The 14,571-nt window shown below is 37.3% G+C and overlaps 1 protein-coding gene across 3 annotated transcripts in view; it reads left to right on the plus strand.

Moving 5' to 3' along the window:
- Positions 1-14,571, plus strand: part of LOC150080842 (uncharacterized) — a 259,475-nt gene that overhangs the window by 167,561 nt on the left and 77,343 nt on the right. The window contains exon 1 of one of the 3 annotated variants that reach the window (XM_090381007.1): positions 3,423-4,130. The exons of the other annotated variants lie outside the window; for them this stretch is intronic. Within the exon in view, the coding sequence (XP_090237133.1) occupies positions 3,888-4,130 (243 nt within the window). The 5' untranslated portion in view covers positions 3,423-3,887. Of the gene's footprint in view, positions 1-3,422; positions 4,131-14,571 lie in introns of those variants that run through there. 3 annotated transcript variants of the gene reach the window in all.

The raw sequence follows: 14,571 nt of genomic DNA on the forward strand, positions 1-14,571 counted from the left end.
TTTAGAAAAAAGCGTAAACTCGAGGAACTATTTTTCCTTCGTGCTTTAGATATTGGAATTTGGGAAACAGGCGTTTAAAGTCTCTGCATACATATTTTTTTTGAAACATCTGTTTATTCGCACTTGTTCTTAACCGATCAGATTCGAAAACTGCACTTCAATGCACAATGGAAGTGACTAAGTCAGACAGCAAATTTTTTTGTTTTTTTTTTGGCAAATATTTTATTTGCTAAATGTTCTTTTACACGAAGAAACAGTGGGGAATAAAATCCATGAATAAGAAACAGAATGAAGATTGATTACTAATGATGTCTTACCACCTTCTCAGGGTTTTTCAAGTGACCATTTCAGAAACGTCAGTATACAACAAAAATGATAAGAAGTTTTAACTGTAAGAACACAATATTCAGTGACCGATGTAATCCTTTACTAGTTTCTTCAAAAAACAATAAAATTCTCCAAACTGATCCGATAATATTACTATTCTCAAAGAAATATATAAGGAAATATTTCGAGCAACTCCAATTATTCTGTGTTTGAACTCGTTTTATTTTGTATTTCGAATTGTAATCGATTACTAACTTCTGTAACGCAAAGTGGGCGTAAAATAAATACGATTTTAACAGCAAGTTGTACAGCAGGCCCTACTTCTTCCCCACTCCCATTCCAGCAGCTGGAACAAGGCAATTAAGGAGCTCAAGTTGGATGCACCAATAAACCACAATGAATGCAGCAAGCTCACAGCCTTCATGCCACCAGGACATTGTCCAAATGACTGTGAACCACGTGGTTATTTTAGCTGCTCCAATCTCTTTTGGCTCACTATAAAAGCAATATATGAAAACTTCTTTTGTTTGTCACGTTTTCTTGTAAATATTTTCTAAACGATATTTCAGCTGTAAAATTCCTGTTACTCTCATTCTCTATTCAACCTTATATTTGAATTTCTGTTTATTCTCGTATTATTAAATGAATGATTCTATTTTAATTTTTCTTTTTTCTCCACAGTGAATCGGTAAGTGTTGTGTATAATATGTCTGAAATAAAAGAAAAAAAAACAGCAGTTTAATTGATTGTCCAATTTGGGCTACCCATCGACCCAGTCAAATATGTGCAGCTGATGTGCTCACTCAAACCTATCCAACTCTCGCGTTTAAGGGTCTTATCCCCCTAGTAAGGACAGATTAATCAAAGCGTGCTCCTTAAGTTTTCATCACCACATCAGAGTTTCATCTGGCCACGATCTGTTGTAGTCTGCGCCAGACTGTCAAACACCTCTGCGCGTTCACGGTATCTGCACATCGAGCGAGTACACTGCCGTAGTAATTTATTCAGGCAGTTGCCCCTATGCTGTGGAGATTCGGGTGTCTTCCGTCTCCACCACCAAGAGAGAGAGACTGCATTTGAATCCTGCATACTGAAGTGGATAATGCTCAAACATAATCGACTTACACAGCTCAGAACAACTGAAATGACTCTTAGTACGAAGGTTTCGTTCAATATAAACTTTTGTGTGAGCCGGTTTATGATTCATTAACCGACTAACTTCTGTCTTTTAATCCGATCTGATAACAGTGCTTTGGGTTTAATTATTCTGTTCGATATCATTACTTAATCAATGTGTTTTATTTCTTATATTTATTGTATCAGTCATTATTTAATTGCATTGTACTGCATACCGTAGTTTTAAACATCTGAAACACTGGGTATTATATTTTTTGCTGGGAGCTGATTGGAGAAATGAATGGATAATATGGCCGATGCGCAGAAACCAAATGTTCTCGATTCGCGTTTAAAAGTCGTTGCTTTTTTTTTAATAAAAGTTTACTAAATATATATAAATCTTGAATTATTTTACCATTTGCATATTGTAATTTTTCAAGCGTTATTAAAGTCCAGAAAGAAATAAGTAAAGTAGATTACGAAAGTGTTGACTGCACGTTGCTATTTGTTTATTTTACTAAATCAGAGCATGAAATGTGTATTGTATTTCAATTTATTAAAATCCAGAAGGAAATAGGTACGTTACGAAAAGTTGAGTCGAAGTATGTGCAATGCTAATTAGTTGCCAGTTAATTAGCAATTAACTGGCAACGAGTTAATGATTTAATTTTCACATCTATTCATCCTAGAAAATGAAAATTCAAATTAAAAAGTCGAACGCGCCTGAAATGTAATGCATCGCTTAACTTGTTTCAGTCGATTATGACCTATTTCAATTGAAGGCAATAGACTTTTGACTTTTTCATTTCATTTCAGGAAGATCCTTGCAACGTACTTTATCTTCCTTTACATGTAATTTGTTTGCTTTAAACTTTACATTTCATTATACTCCACATATTGATACTTATATACTTCCTGCTTATACCAAATACTTTGTATCTATTATTTATACCTTGAAACACTCAAGATCTCGATGGAGTGCGCTAGCTTTCTCTAATTTATTTCACTGTAAACTCTGCCAGCTACACTGCAGAGAGTAGGAGCGGGAAGTGTATTTTATGGTAGTAAAAATTACATCTTTTCGTGATCCTAAACAACATCTAATCATTAAGAATGATTAAAATGAATGCATTCTGACACAATGACTGCGACTGCTATTTTTCTATATACCCTGTGTAAAGGGCCACGTTCGATACTAATCTCAAGGGGAGATACTTATGGGCTGATTCACACCCCCTGGCGGAATTCGCAGTTCTCGAGTGAGCGCTGCACGGTATTTTTCTCCTAGACACTCAACGCTTTTGATCACTCAAAAGACGAAACTTGAGCATAAGAACACTATACACATATATTGACGCTTCATGGTCCTAGCTGTCCTTGCTTATTCTAAACTAATCCGCTTTACTCTGAGGTTAAGTTTAAAAATAATAAAATACAGTACACAAATGGTTAATCTGCAGGAATCATTTTTTTTGTCTGATGGGAAAAGAAATATTAAAATAGTATTAAAATAAAATAGAATAAAAGACCATTATTCTCTGGAAAGTTCAGTCTGAAACTAACTTGAAAAAGCTGAAAAGTGAGCTAAATTATAATTTAAAGCCCAACTGTTCCGGGAGGACTTGCTTTTACCAGAGATCTATCGAGTAGACGTCCTCGCGTCATCCTTTCCTTCCTCCTAGCGGCGAACCTGAGCACTAAGGCCACTGTTTTCTAAAAACTAGATAGCACTTTTTTGACAGTTTGAAAGGAAGCTTAGCGTTCAACAACCCTACCCACCGCGCGACGCCTAGACGGGCATTAGGAACACACTAAGCTCGTCCGTGAAACAGATGTTGGCCCGCTATTTTTCCCTCTTCTCTCCATATCCCCGCTGTGCCTCTCGTTGGCACGCTGAAAAACGGACTCAACCATCGATCCCTGCTGCCTCCCGTACTCAATATCCCCTGGAAGTTGCGCATCCGTGCGGCGCATCCTCGAAGGGCGGAGAAGCAGCAACCTCCGCACGTAAAGGCATGCGTACAATGGCGAATGTAATAATCTAAGCTAACGTCGGGATAGTGAGCGATTTTCATGCAACAAGAAAGACTTTTTATTTTCTTATGTCGCCTTCTAAATATAGATAAGCAGTCGCCTTGATGATCACGTTCTTCTGAGGAACCCGCCAAGCATCAGTGCTGCCAATACCGAAGGAATAATGTCATCGCTGTAAAACGAGGTGATGGAATGAGCTTCTTTCAGTCACACGACCCACAAAGAACACAAAAACTAGAAATACGCTCAGCTAATTCGGCCATTTTTGCCCTCGGACTTCGCCGAAGATCTCGAACCTCGGGAAAGTGTCTTGCAAGATAAAAAGCAAAGTGAAAAAAGGTTAGAAGACTGAAAATCGGTATTTTTCCCAGGATCAACGTGATACATGACTTGACTCTAGTCGCCCGGAAATGCCTGCGTTCTCTTGCAACGCTAAAGGATTCGTCTGCAGTCTTCTACTACTCTTTCTTAAGGTCATTATTTCGGTCTGTGAACCCCAGCCTTTAGTTCCCGTGCTGGAAGCACATCTTGTGGTCACTGGCGCCAAAGAAGTGGCTGGAAATGAACCCTGCTCCTCTTTCACCACCGACGTCAGCGTTATATCCTGGAGGGAACACACAATAACTGATATAATTACTTTGGATGCTGGAAATGTAAGTTTCTGAAAGTATTTATTAATGGCTGCATGAAATCTGCGCATTTTTATTGATTATTTATACATTAACTTCCATTTATTTTCATGCATAAGTAACCGTAGGAGATACAAAACAATAATGGTTTGTTAATTTTCAAGTATTCAAAAAGATAATTCATTCTGTGCATTGCTGTTTGGACCAGATCTGCCATTTTTATGCATCTAAACGTAAGTGGGTAACCACTACAGAAACACATGGTCAGTTTTGCAGTAATATTAGAAATTGGTCTGGTAAAACCTCTTTCTATAAAATACTTTAAACGACTGGATTGAGGCAGCAAGCATTTTATTAATTTAGCTACTGCTAAAAGTTAATTGTGTATAATATTCGAGATATTTTTAAAGAGAAACGCTGATATTTGGTTATCAAATAATATCGTTAGCAACTGCATGTGTTGGCATCAAAACTAAATTTTAAAACATTCGTATTTTACGAATTGTGGAGAGTTGGTTAACAAATGTTGTAACCAGAGTTGGTTAATTGTACATCGCAATAACGGAACGTATCGACAATCTTTCCCCGAAAGATCGAAGCTGCCTGGGGTGTGAGCGCGTGCACTGGCGCCACCCATGTCTGTCCAATGCGGTTGAGTTTAATCCATTCGATGTTAACGGTTCATTTCATGCCTGGTTTAGACCGCACCCCCATCAAATTCCCGCAGGAGAGATCTCACCTTGTTAGCACCGCCCAAGGAACACTCGTATGTCTCGTTAAATTGTGCCACCTCTAACCGATGAACACCCCCGGCTGCACTTTAACATTTGATAACAAAAGCGTTTGCTTTACTGTCAAGAAAAGCGCCCAATGCTAAAAGTATGACGCCAAGATGATGTCAAGTATGCGCTAGATGGTAAAAAGAAAATACTGATAAGTGTATCACATAATTTGAATACGGTGTTACCAAAATTACTGGGATATCTAAACAAAACTGAGGTTTACAAATCAGATTTTAAATGGTGTGGGGCAATAAAATATCACACGCAGTCATTGTGGAATAATTTACACCAGTTTACGATATTACAGAATTGCTCCTGAAAACGAAAGTGCTAACGGAAACAGTTCCTAACTTCTGAAAAGGAACATTTTTTAATCAACCAAGTCCTGTGGGCAATTCCTCTAAAGTTATTCCAAATTGTTCCACAAAGGTTTTATTGTGGAGGATCAGTTAATGACTCAGAGACACTAAAGTCTTTCGCCATGAAATTACACAAGTGTTTTAAGATCAGCATCATTGATGTGTCGCACACTCGTGTCTTCTGCAAGGTCTCAAGACAGAAAAACCATAGGCCCAACATCATACCACAAAATAAAAATCATCGAAACCATCAGATTTCCAGGAATTTCCAGCTTTGAAGGCACATCCAAATTGGACATCTGATGAAAAGAGCTTATACCAAGATTCTTCACTTCAGATTTGGTTTGGTTTGGTTTGGTTTTTAATGGCGCATTGGCAGCTAAGGCCATAATGCGCCAAGACAACTTCACTTCAGAAGCCTTTTTCATTCCTCCAAAAGGTTAGTGAAAAAGACCTTTCTGAAATCCCACTGATGCAATATTTTGGCGCAGTATGCACATTGACCACGGCTCCTGTACGTTACCGAAACTCGTGGGCGATACTTTAGAATCTGAACAATATGACCAGTCCTTTGGAGTTCTAAAATTATCGGCATAGTCGATAAGGCAGCTAATTGCCCTCCATTTTCCGTAATAATCCAATACCTTTCATAATATTGTGAGGGGGGGTATAAGTCTCTACAAAAGAATGCCACAGAAATGCCTATTTCTCCATCAGGAATCCAGTGAATTCATACATCTTTTCATGTGTTCCTGTTTCTCTCTGAAACCCATTAATTAAACAGAAAGTTTTATTGAAATTTTAATGAAGGAATATCCCATCTCGTAGGTCATGCAGGTCTTTTATGGAACGCCATTTAGATCAATTATATGACAGATAATAGCAGCCAGATATCACAAGGCAGTTTTGACACCAAGTAAAACAAACATTGTCAATAATTATTTACATTATTTTATTTTTGACTTGTAAGCTTTAGCAAAATATATTGTACTGCAGGAAAACAAAATGATTCCAATTCCCTTTAGAAAATTAACCTTTTGTGCACTGATATTTGTCCGTGGCAATATTTGATTCCTGTGGTATGATAACTGAAAAAAAAATAACTATTTCTGCTTTTATTTTCAATCAAATAAAAGTTTATCATGTTCTTCTAACAGACAGTTGCAAACTGTCGTCCAAGAGAACACTGCTCACTGTATAAGATTATTTTAATAGCTGAACACGTAGGATGTTTTGTACTGAAGATTTATCGATTACTTAATCAAATCTGATTTGCGTAGAGTTTGTTTGGAGTATATGAATACAGAGAGTTGTTTGGAGTTTTGGGCCGAGGCAACCGAAGCCATTAGACAGCAATACTGTGTCTGTAAATTTTGTATTCTATGGCCGATTTATTTAGAGGGATGAAAATCCGAAAAAAAGTGTAATCCTCCAGAAAGACCAACTCGGCGACTGTGGGAAAAAACCCATAAAAATCCTTCTGTCCCGATGGAAAGCATATCTGAATTTCAGCGATTGACGGGGAAAGACAGCGCCCCTATTCACACAGTAGTAAAATGGTCCTTTTGATGTCGATGGGTGCGTGGCGTTAACTGCTCCCCACACACACAAATGTAGCCCACCATCATGGTTTGACTGTCACTGTAGAAAATTTTGGGGCAGATGGACTTCTGACGCGAATATATCAAAAGCAGTTGGAACACCTCCAGCTCGTGGCTGTGCGTGGTCAGTAACGTAATTCAACTTGTATCACTGTTGTCTTTCTCCAAACAGCCGAATGAGCGAATTTCATATCATAATTAAAAATATTTAACGAGGCTTTTTCCACTTCAAATCACGTGAAAGAAACTTGATGCAACTTAATTGTGGTTGATATAATTTGAGGTCATCGCTACACTTTCCTCTGCAGTATTTGTCCAACGTCTGAAGTTTACACCTTATTAAGATGTCGATTTCCTTTTGCACTTAGAGACAACATGAAATAAATACGTAAGATAAGTAATTATTATTTGCTGTCAGTTGGAATATTAATTTTAATCCAGAAGGCCGCAAATCTACAGATGAATAAAATGTCTTTTTCACTCTCGAATAAAGATCACTGGAAGGTCATTTACTCCGATTACTAAAGAAGTTCAAAGGAAGTAATCGAAGCAATGCTGCGATTACAGTATTCTTGTGGGACAACAGCAAACCTCGAAGCTTCTTCGAAAAGACAGTTAGTAAAAATACGACAGAAGAGTTTACATAAAGTGGAAGAGAATATCGCGAGAAATAACTGTGTATGTGAGAGAGAGAGAGAAACTTGGTGCCAATAAAATTTTATAAAAAAGGTTTCATTCATATCTGAACCACCCTTGTATTCTGTACGATTTTAATTGGTTTCGAAGCGTTTTCAAACATCAAACCAGCAAACTCGCGACGCCTCAGTTAATTGCGTTCTTTAATATTCATCAGTACAAAATTATTAGTTGGAGAATATGTCAGTGCTCGTGTTAAACAACAGATCGGACATCACGGCGATAAATGGCATCGTGCCAAGTACGGAGCTGCCAGGAAATTATACCTCGCAAACTAGAAAGGATACAAGTTATTACAAATACATTTTTCAACCTCGTTTCATTTCCTCCCCCTTCTCTCTATCTCAAAGTTTACTTCCTCCTGAATGGAATCCAATGCTCTAATTGATTCTCATATCGATTTGCAAAATCTAAATGATTAAAAATGCGCGTTCACTTTTAATTCTCCAACCTCGAACGCTGTGTTTCGCTTCATCGCACTGGAAAAATTAATAAAAGCTTTCGGTAAAACGGATGCTATTATTTAATTATTACAACATTTAACTGAGCGCAAAGAAGCATTTTTACTATTAATACTTTAATTTAAAACATTTCACAAAATTAAAAGATAGTTTTCCTTCCCTCCCTCCCTCTCTTTAGTTTTGCAAGCCCTGGAATAAGGGGAACAGGAGGGAGGGGAAGAAGAGTGTAGTGTATGAAACCAGACCTTACATTACCAAGATATAATTTAAGGGCCCTTAAAGAGAGAAAGAGAGCGCGAGCGTCCATGGTTTGATGAGAAACAGTACACCGGAACAGATAGAGCGAGCAGGCGGGAAATGTTCTGCATCCTTTTTTAACGTCAAATATTTGATATTTTTGACAGTCTAAAAGCTTGCGCTGCCGAGCGTTTTAACTTCCCTGGCATTGGACAATCTAAGAATGAATGGAGTTTAAAGCAAACGCAATGGCCTTCAGTAAAAGAGAAAGAAGAGATTGAGGTGAGCCTTGATACGCCGCATCATTAAGAACTGCTTCACAGACTCGCAAGAGAGAATATTGTCTACAGAAAACGAAAGATACTGGAGATGCTGTTATCGCAGAAATGATGGGATGCGCTCTACAGTAAGGGCTTTTTTATAGAAGTTTTATTTTCTCTCGAGAAGAAAAAAATAGAAAGAGGTGTAAGAGAGGATTCAGAACAATACAGAAAATAATAAGTAACGTGATAACTCTGGATCGGCGCTTGCTCCTTCCCACCCTTTGTTGTACTTCTACCCCGAACTGAAGCAAAATCTAATGTCCCCAAAGAGTGTCAAATGGGAAAAAAAAGTTACTGATATTAACTCTAATGTTTTATAATACAAAATCACAGATAGCCAGAAGGGAAAAAGTAAACTCCTACCTAGCCTAACGAATCCAAGCCTCTAATATTTCATTAGACAAGTCTGATAGCCTACGTTTTCACACAATAGCCTACTTTTGGAGCATCCCAAGAAAAAGTAAGAAATATACATTGTATCAGAATGAAAAAATATAAATAAATTGCTCTTAGTTCGTTTAAATTAGAAAAATAACGGAGTTTACAGAAAACAATGCGGATTGTTTTCACCATTCGGTACGAAATAAACTTAAAACTTCGCAAATATTTAAATATAAAATAATTCCATGTGGGATTCTCAATGACTACCTTTGAATTTGTTGTTTTGGAGCAATTTACAATAGAAAAGAATCTGTTTACTGTAGTGAGGCGAAGGGGGTTCCATTGGCTCTAGTTGCCTCTAGAATTCATTCATTCCGATCTGTAAACTAAGCCAGTCTTGAATGTTTTTAATAGTAATCAATGACATTCTTACTGTGTACCATATTTTGTTTAATTCTTCTCTGTAAACCCCTTGACATTTTCTATTTTGGGATGTTGCCTTTCTTGTCCTTTACTTCCAAAGTTGGCTTCCCCAAAGTTGCCTTCTGTAGAAGGATCTCGCTGGTCGATTGTGCATCACTGCGAATACCGTTAACTACCAACAACTACAGAAAGCTCTAATCACGAAGGTTTAGGATTCAATACGTGTCTGAAGAGGATTTCCAGCACCGCCCCATACTGCTCTTTCTATATCCAGACCATCACGGTGATCTTTCATGGAGAAAATGCGGCACTTGGTACACAAGTAATATTAATCTTTAAAAGGTGAAATTGTAATGCTATTATCATTTGAATCGTATTTTTAAAATTTTTGGATAATTGAAAAGGGGCCTGTAATTGAACAGTTGCCCAAATGACCACACTTCAATATTGGTAATCAACTGGCAGCATACGGTCAGCTTCCGAAGGCCCACAAAAGAGAAAGAGGCGAAATATGATATTGCTACGAGAATTTTTGAAGGTACCTTGCCCAAATATTTCATCATCTAAAGCTGAAAAAGAATACATCTTTGGCGAAGCCACTGCTGAAGCTGAATGTTCGAAAGCCTTCACTCCCCCCCGTCCTCCGAGATAACTAAAAATATAATCATAGTCTACAACATTATAATCAGCTGCCCTTAATCCCATAATCAGAACAATAGTTAGGTCAGTGTTTCATCGCTAGAATTTCTGGCGATACTAATAATACCGTTGTGGTTATGCTTAACTGTTTCTTGTATACAGAATAGGTACACTGCTCACCTATTGAAAGCGAATTTATAAAAACTGGTTTCTCCTAAGAATCCAATGTCCTCCTTCAAAAGGACACAGAATCATCCGCCGACCTCAAAAGATAAGCGTTTGTTCAAGGGAACAAACTAAACGTGCATTTTCCTTCCACGATGTTATGACTGTTCTCGAAATTTGTAATCGTATATCTGTTAAATCTTTATTTATATGGCCGTTAATTTTATTCTGGATAAACTGCCACCAACATAACTTGCCCAAGAACATCGAGTACAGCTACAGAAAAGCTCTCTGTCTGAAGTCTCAAGTACCAAAACACCTTCTCACGACAAATCATAAAGAACGTGAATTATTTCTGACCTGTCAACTACAGTGACGCCTAAGTCTGTACGAAATGCTTTCTATAATGAATGACAACGCAGTTGTCAAAAACACCATTTTAAAGACAATTCATCTCACTGCTTTGAAGGAAAAAGCATTTACGACATCATATTTTAGAAAATCTGGACGGGAAGCTGCAAGTTGATTTAATATACTGTAATTAGCATAGCTTGAGGCAGCCTAGTGAAATTCGGCACAGGAGAAATGGTCTTTATGGCTAGTTAATGTAGATTCTAATCTCTCTCTCTCTCTCTCTCTCTCTATAGTCGGCAAACCGACCAAAGGAAATTCGAATCTACAACCCTGCTCTAACATAAAAGGAAGACTTCTATTCATGAATTGTTAAAATACGCAAATAAAGTTCTTACAAAGATACAAAATTTGAAAACATACGAGATCTTACATTAAACCTAAACTGAAGCGATCATGTTCTGCCCTTAAATTATGTTGATTATTCACCACGGTTATAAAATTTATAAACACACAAAAGTGTAATTTATTCGCAGATTTATTAATTTATAAAAACTGTAAAAGGTACATCAAAACAACAGCTTATCTAAGAAAGGAAGACATCGAAAGTCAGGTTTGGCTGCGTTCCAGGAGGAGAGTTTTTTTATAAAGTATTTTACATGTTGGCTTTCCTACGTCTTATTTTAAAACTTCAACTATTAGTTTAGAAAAGTGAGTATAATACAAATTCAAATTATGTTATTATTTAATAACAAAGCCAAAACACACGATCTAAAAGGTACAAGTTTCATATGAGGTTCCAAATTTCAGCCATATTTTCAAATTGGATTACATTCTCGATTTTACTGTTTTGTTATCAGCCATCTGCAGAAGGTGGTTGGTACTGATAACAAAGCAACCAAGACAAAATGTTTCGTTGTGAAAGTTTACTATAAAATTGAAAATTCTGTACAGAGTTTGATTTACATAATGGGCCAAGAAACGGGTTGCTCTGATCGAGGAAGCAAAGGACGTGCTGGGCACCCATCTGCTGGCACGCTTGTAGTGAAAGAAGCATTACTGAGGATTGCCAAGAAAAGTTTTGAAACGTCTCTATAAAAACATAATATGAACTATAACGGCTCGAGGAAAAAAATACTGTTCAGACTTATCAGCATATCTTTATAGGATAAAGTTCTCAACCTTATGATGCGAAATCGGGAAACACGGAATGTCATTATTCGACTTTAGTGTTCTACAACGAGATTTCCAACGTTCTTGAGGGTGGGCCACACATTTTAAACGTAATATTGTTTAAATTTTCTGATAGAGGTCATATTTTCATTCAGATGACTATGTAAAAAGACAAAATGTTTGTAATTGAGCTTCGGGAAATTCTGGTATCGTTGATGACAATCTCTTCAATTCCCTACAAGTTATAATATGGTGTGCCACTCGCAATATTCCCGTGAAGTTCATCTCGATGATTTTTTCTCCCAGAATGACTTCATACCCTTTTTTCGTGATTCATGTAGTGATAACACCGAAATCTGGTTCCAGAAAGCAGAATAATCTGAAACTGATGATTTTCCTGATGTTCATGGTGGAGGGTTTAATTCGGCCACGTCTGTAGATTGACAAACTTATTTGACTATAGACAAACTATAGAAACTTTGAAATCTGACTGCGGAATGTCATTTTCAACTTCGAGAAAACATACCAAACTTTGAGGACTGCATTTCGTATGTGTACAATCACTTTAAATAAAAAAATTACAAGGTACGTAATGATTACCAATAATACTGTGACGATTGTTTATCTCCAAAATCAATTGAAACTATTCGATGAACAAAAAAAGGCACCCTGTACAATTCATCACGTGTACATTTCATGCTTTGACTCTTCATTAAATAGCCAAATATTTTTACTCCGATTAAGTTAGGAGCGCTACACTGCAATATATAGCAGAGCTAACGTGCCCATGACAAATGCACACATTTCGTTTTTTTGTTTGTTGCAACACATGCCCCCATGAGTTCTCTGGACTGTAATGTGACAATCAGCAAAAAGGCCAAGTGGATTTAATATAATTAGCATAGCTTGAAACAGTCTGATAAACAACCTGAAACGAAACCAACGTGATAAACGACAAGTATCGCAAAAACTGCGTACAGTACTACTTATTCATTCAATATTCTGGAATCTGTGGCATAACTGCTGCAATATTCTGTTGAACTGGAATTAAATATATCGGCAGAATAACAACAGCGGTATTAAAATTATATTCAGAATGCGACTACAATACCTAGATGTAATTTTGTGATATAAAACAGTGTGATATAAATAGCCAAATATAAGTTAAATCCCAGTGAATTCGGATATATATATAACAGTCACGATGGGAATCCCACAACAGGAACAGATTTACGGGTTTTTTTTAACAAAGCGCTCAAGAAAAAAATGGTGGTTTTCTTTAGATTTCAGTTGCGCCGTGCAGGGTCTTTATTTATTTAATAAAAGCCTACGTAGTGCACACTGTAAGGAGAGAAAACAAATTGGCGTACCAATTGTTCGTTAATCATTCAGACGTAAACGTAACAAAATAGAAGTTTAAAACGTTAACGAGTTTTCAAAAAAGAGTAGTTGTTATAGTAATTTCGAATTGGCGAAAGAACAGAAATATCGACGTCTACATAATTAATCAGTCCTGTAACGAATTAAAAGGATCGTAGTAAGAGTAATTAATTTCGCTGATTGAAAGAGCAGCAAAAGTTTCGGTACGACGAGCATTCATTGGAGGTACAACGAAATTTTAGACAAGACTGAGGAATCGAGCTGGTGATGAATTAATTTATAAACGAAGAAAATGTCAACTGTGTGTCGTTCATAATATAAAAAAGTTAAGGCGATAGATTGCGCGTAGTAGGAAATTATCTATCTCTCTCTCTCTCTCCCTGATTAATTGGACCCGTTTGTTCAGAATAAGCCCCGAAGTAGCTAAGGTGGTGAGGAATCAATTTACAGTAACTGTAAATTACGTGTACTCTGTTGTGAGTATCCTTTGCGGGATGGAAAATCCACCTACGTGGAGATAAAAAACAGTATGAAACCACTAACCCGACCACCATGATGGAAAAAAAGCCAACAAAAGTTCATCTCATCCCGCCTTGAAGTATTTTTAAACGAACCGAGGGATTTTTAACACTCCTGACTATGGAACAAGAGTCTTGTCTGACAAATTTGATAAGATATTATGATGTGGTTACAAAGGAAATGGATGAAAAAAACAATTTTGATATCATATATTTGGATTTCAGGAAATCTTTTGACACTGTTGCGCATGGAAGACTATTGTACAAATTGGAGCAGAATGGTATTAAGGGTAAGTTGCTACAATGGATAAAAGGATGGTTAAGTGGGAGGAGACAGAGGGTGGTAATCAATGGGTGCTGCTCTTCTTGGACTAATGTTATTAGTCGAGTCCCACAGGGTTCGGTGTTAGGTCCACTGTTGTTTTGTATATTTATCAATGATATTGATGAAGGTATATCAGGCTTAATGTCGAAGTTTGCATATGATACAAAGGTTGGCAGGGTTGTTAATGACAGTAATGGCAGTGTGCTACTGCAACAGGATCTAGATAATTTGGGCAGATGGGCTAAGAAGTGGCAACTGAAGTTTAACCTTGACAAATGCAAAGTACTACATATGGGTAGAAGTAACCCCAGAGAAACGTACCAACTGTGTGGTACTACACTTAAGGTGGTAGAAAATGAAAAAGACCTGGGAGTAATTGTGCAGTCAGATATGAAGTTTTCTGAGCAATGCAGACAGACTGCCAGGGCATCATGGGGTTTTGTCAATGATATATAGGAATTTTGCTAGCAGGGAAAAGGAGGTGATTGTCCCTCGGCAATGGTCAGGCCATGCCTTGAGTACTGCGTACAGGTCTGGAGGCCTCATTTTAGGAAGGATGTCGATTTGCTTGAAAGTATACAGAGAAGGGCAACAAGATTGGTGAGGGGATTGAAGGGATCCTCTTACCAAGAGAGGCTTAAGTTCTGCAAA

Source organism: Mastigoproctus giganteus, chromosome 9 (genome assembly GCF_048544385.1).
Source record: "Mastigoproctus giganteus isolate SK-2022 chromosome 9, ASM4854438v1, whole genome shotgun sequence".
NCBI lineage: Eukaryota > Metazoa > Arthropoda > Arachnida > Uropygi > Thelyphonidae > Mastigoproctus > Mastigoproctus giganteus.